Source organism: Haliaeetus leucocephalus, unplaced genomic scaffold, assembly GCF_000737465.1.
Source record: "Haliaeetus leucocephalus isolate CR32 unplaced genomic scaffold, Haliaeetus_leucocephalus-4.0 Scaffold428, whole genome shotgun sequence".
Taxonomy (NCBI): domain Eukaryota; kingdom Metazoa; phylum Chordata; class Aves; order Accipitriformes; family Accipitridae; genus Haliaeetus; species Haliaeetus leucocephalus.
In genome coordinates this window covers 560,214-564,764 of record NW_010972864.1, presented here as the reverse complement: position 1 = coordinate 564,764, position 4,551 = coordinate 560,214, and the positions used below count along the sequence as shown (strand labels likewise).

The 4,551-nt window shown below is 38.3% G+C and overlaps 1 protein-coding gene across 1 annotated transcript in view; it reads left to right on the top strand.

Annotated features, from left to right (window-relative positions):
- USP14 (ubiquitin specific peptidase 14 (tRNA-guanine transglycosylase)) overlaps positions 1–4,271 on the top strand; it is a 21,859-nt gene extending 17,588 nt beyond the window's left edge. Inside the window, exons 14-17 of the mRNA XM_010574406.1 lie at positions 807–935; positions 2,025–2,085; positions 3,216–3,323; positions 3,446–4,271. Of these exons, the coding sequence (XP_010572708.1) occupies positions 807–935; positions 2,025–2,085; positions 3,216–3,323; positions 3,446–3,597 (450 nt within the window). The 3' untranslated portion in view covers positions 3,598–4,271. The remainder of the gene's footprint in view (positions 1–806; positions 936–2,024; positions 2,086–3,215; positions 3,324–3,445) is intronic.
- Positions 4,272–4,551: the final 280 nt, after the last annotated feature.

The window sequence follows — 4,551 nt, the reverse complement described above, 5'->3', positions numbered from 1 at the left end:
GGGGGAACCTTCCACCAACTTTTTAAAGGGCCCCCCCCCTTAAACCCCCCCCCCCCCGCTACCAAAACCTTGCCACATAAAACCAATACAATTTGCTCCAATACTGTTAGGATGGTTTTTGGTCTCTCTTCACCAGTGGTTCAGAGGAGAATGTTTAATTAAGGAGAGGGCCATGCTTTCAGTCACTGGACAGTGTTCTAAAGTTGATGAGAAATGTTTATGCTAACAAACACTTCCTGTATTAGTTATTTTAATTGTCTGGCTTTCTGATTGACAAATGCAAGAACCAGCTGCAAACAGCTAAATGTTCAGTTTTGCTTTCTGTTGGCCTTGGTTGGTAGACCTCCTAGGCTGCCCAGGGAGCATCATGATAGATGATGCGTGTTCCTTACAAGATAAGCAAGGGAATAAAGGTAGAAGGCACGTGTTAACTATTTTAGAAGATTGTTTGGATAACACAAATTTACATTTTTGCAAGTGTACAGTCATTTTACAAGCATTTTTTTCCTTAGGCCTGCATAGGTATTTCTGTAGTACAGAAGTATGACAGCTGATAATAAAGAATCTAAATATTTATACTGAATGTAGTAATTTGTGATGGTTTGTTTATACTGAATCAGACATTCCTCTGTGAAAGTATTGTAGCCCTTTAGGTAAGTGCTGTCAGCAACATTTCAGTAGATCAAGTTGTCATAAATGTGATGAGAGTTGCATTTAATTGGACTTACTGTTGTCTTCCCATGGGAGAACGCTTTAATGTGGGGTACTAAATTATGCTAATAATCTTTATGCTTTCTACTTCCTAGGATGTTAAATTTCCTCTTATGTTGGATGTGTATGAGCTGTGTACGCCAGACCTTCAGGAAAAAATGGTTTCTTACCGATCAAAATTCAAAGATGTAGAAGACAAAAAAGTAAATCAACAGCCAAAGAATGTAAGTCTCCTGACATTTTGATTGAATAAGTCATACATATGAAATAGGGGTACTAATAAGGACTAGAGAAAACTTGACTTAAATACATTTTTTGCTTATTTAGCATTCAAACTCCTTGGTATTGAGCTTTAGATCTTTTTTGTGTATTTTCATGAAAATACAGTATCTGCTTTGGTATGACTGCTTGATGAGAAATGTTAAATGCTGTGGACATACATGTTGCTAACATTTTTATTTCAAAATGTATTAAAATGTAGTGCTTCTGCTTACCAGTGTTATGCCTAATGGTTTTCTCTGAATTACACAAAGTGATTGTCTTCAAACATTATTGCTTGCTGGCAGGTCACCTCTTCAGTGGAGCATAGGTAGCTATTTCCTGCTCATGAACTGGAAAGGGTTGTATAACAGAGTGCTACATGTCTGACTGATAAAACTTAGAATAGATGTACTAGTGAGCTAAAAGACTGTACCCTAAAAACTTGGTAAATGGTTTTGTCTCCTCTCTTGTCTACACATTCTAAAACTGACTTGCCTTTCTTTAATGAAGAAAAAAAGTAAACGGGCTAAAGCTGTAGTGTTTTAGCCAATTTTTTTTTTTTAAAGTTTGCTACTCTTTTCCTGGCCTAACTCCTGGCAGTTTCATGTAAACATTTGAATAAGGCTTGCATCTCTTTTTACACAGTTAGGAGCAAGGAAAGAGTGCTATTTTAAAACAGAATGTGTTGGCACTTGGGATCTGTCTCTGGTATTTTCTTGTTGCTACTTCTGCTGCTAGCAAGTCCCTAACAAGGAATAAAATCTTCAATTGCAGAATTGTTTTCAGGCTCCAAACTTGTAAATCTGGTGGGTAAACAGTCTAGGCAATATGTGCTAAAATGGTTATATATTTGCTTTAAAAAGTGGTCTTGTTTAGGTTAAGCTTTTGGATGTCCAGCTAGAAATACTGTAATGGAACTTGTTTTCAAGTTGAACAAAAAATGTTTAGGCTTAGAAACATCTTTAAATGAATGGAGAGTTGGTATTTGATATGATTGTGCTAAAGCTTTCTCAAAACCATTCCACATTAATTCAGCATATTCTGTTCTTTAGTCTAGTAAAAGTGATGGTGCACAGAAAGAAGTTAAATATGAGCCATTTTCTTTTCCTGATGGTGAGTACAGGGAAGTAAAGCTATTTTAAAGTAATTTTCTATTTACTGATATTTAAGTGGACCTGATGGTAGGTATATTTTGAGAACCCTGGTTATTTTTAATGCCTTTGAAAATTAATCTTCAGAAACTGATGGAAATTTAAGGAATGGAAAGATTAGGCAAGTCAAAATGGTGTTGAGATAGTCAAAGACTTAATTGTCATCCCTCTGACAAGTTGATGATACATAGAAGACATGCGCCTCAAAAGACATTTTGCATGTAATGTGCAGTTGTTTTGTATGCTTCCATGTCAGTGGGTGATAGAAAGCTGAAATCAAAACAGAAACTTAAATTGGACTTTTAAAACTTCTGTAGTGGTGCTAGTGTTGCCTAATTTGGGGGGGCTTGGAGCTTGAATGTCCTAAGCATTCACCCTTATGTTGAGGACGCTGTGCAGAAATTATTTTGGAGGTCTTGTTTACCCAGACTGTTACCATTCAGTGCTTCCTGAGGCTTGTGTGTGTTGCACTATGTGAGAAGTGGGGCGGGGGGTGTTGACTAGCTTGAGAGCACAGTGAAAACAAGATATTCTGGAGTGCTGAGAAATGCAGTTAAGACACGTTGGGAACTGTAACACCCTTCTTGGTATGTTTGGAATTAGCCAGCTTTTTCCATTGAAAAATGGAATAGCATAATTGAACTAACTGCAGAGTGGTTGATTACTGTATCTGAGTATTCTCAGCAGTGTCGCTATACAGCCCATGCCCAGCACATCAGTTCTTGCAGTTTCATGGCTTGCCCTGAATGCGGACAGCAGCTGGTGTTTGAAGGAGGTATTGGCCAAACCTCTCCAGAAGATTTACTGACCATACATCATTGTTTTAATACTTCAAGCTTGCTGCATTTGCATTACATCCAGAATACATATTTATGTCTTGAAAATGGACAACATTCTCAGTTTCCTGAGAGGCTATCCTGGCTGAAAGCTGCTGCTTTTAGTTCGCAATGATTTAGAACCATGCTGTAAATGGGGTTTTACACAGCTACAGTGCTGCAGTATGGCTAACGTGCCTTTGGTCTGTATGCTGTTAAAAACACTAAAACTGTTCATGTAAGACTAGCGTAACTGTTTTTTCCCCTCTTCCTTTAGATATTGGTTCTAATAATTGCGGCTATTATGACCTGCAGGCAGTGCTAACACATCAAGGCAGATCAAGTTCCTCTGGGCATTATGTGTCTTGGGTTAAAAGGAAACAAGGTAAAAAAACCCATTACAGTACTGTTAACCACCCTTCACAGCTTCTTTCATTTAAGGGGCTGTTAAATGTGATTAGATTTTATGTACCTAAATTACAAATAATCCTCTTGTTTTTCTTGCAGATGAATGGATTAAATTTGATGATGACAAAGTCAGCATTGTTACACCTGAAGATATTTTGAGGTTATCTGGGGGTGGAGACTGGCATATAGCTTATGTTCTACTCTACGGGCCTCGCAGAATTGAAGTAATTGAAGACGAAGCTGAACAGTAGTCTTCAGTTTTAGTCATTCTGCCTAGGTGTGAAATAAATGTTGATTACTGATCACTTCTTTAACCCCAGAGCTTTAGCAAGTGGATAAATAATTTGTTTAAACCTTTTCATGAGAAGAGGGACGTTGTTTCAAAACTGATCCATGTACCAATTAGTCACTACTGGACTGGACTGCCCACTGTGGTGGTGACAATACTTTAAATAGCTTTAATGTCTTGCAGAAGATAATTTTTTTTAAATGAGCCTCTTGCCCTCCTGCCCCTTCCTTCCTCTCTAAAGTCATCAAGTATTTATTATACACCTGTTCTCACATTTGTTACTCTTGCATGGTTTATACCACAGTTCAGTAGCTGTCCATCCTTTGCCTTACCTGGCAGTTTTGTTAGGAAGGTAGAAGAGAAACTGTTGCCTTGTTGTGTAACTCAGTGCTGCTGCCCATAGCCAACAACTGTGGCTGCAATCAAGTATTTGTCCAGCCTGACCTGCTGATTCAGTCTGTTGTTGCTGGCATCTCATGACTTCAAAATAAATTGTGATCAACAATGTGTCTCCATTAAAAAAAAGTTCATGTCTTGGTAGTGTAGTTAGTATGTGTTTTGTTTTCACTTCTTGGGCTACCACTGATGAATGTCTTGAAGCAGTCACATAATAAAGCCACTTTTTTTTAAGCTGTAGGGATTTATCTCCTGTCCTGTTACTCTTTACTCAGTATGTAAGTCTAGTGTAGTGGCTGCAAAACTGGGCTTTGCTTGCTTACAGTAATTTCTGTTCCTTCCCCACAGGAATACAGCAGCTGTATGCTAGTGGGAGGCTGCAGTAAAAAGTATTTCAGTGTTGGCTACAGCCATAAAAGCACTAGGCCATCAACAGAACTCAGCCCTCTGTGTAGAGGATCTGATTTTTAATGTGTCCCAGTCCCTTCTGGGAGAGCTAGTCCATATTCATATGAAATGC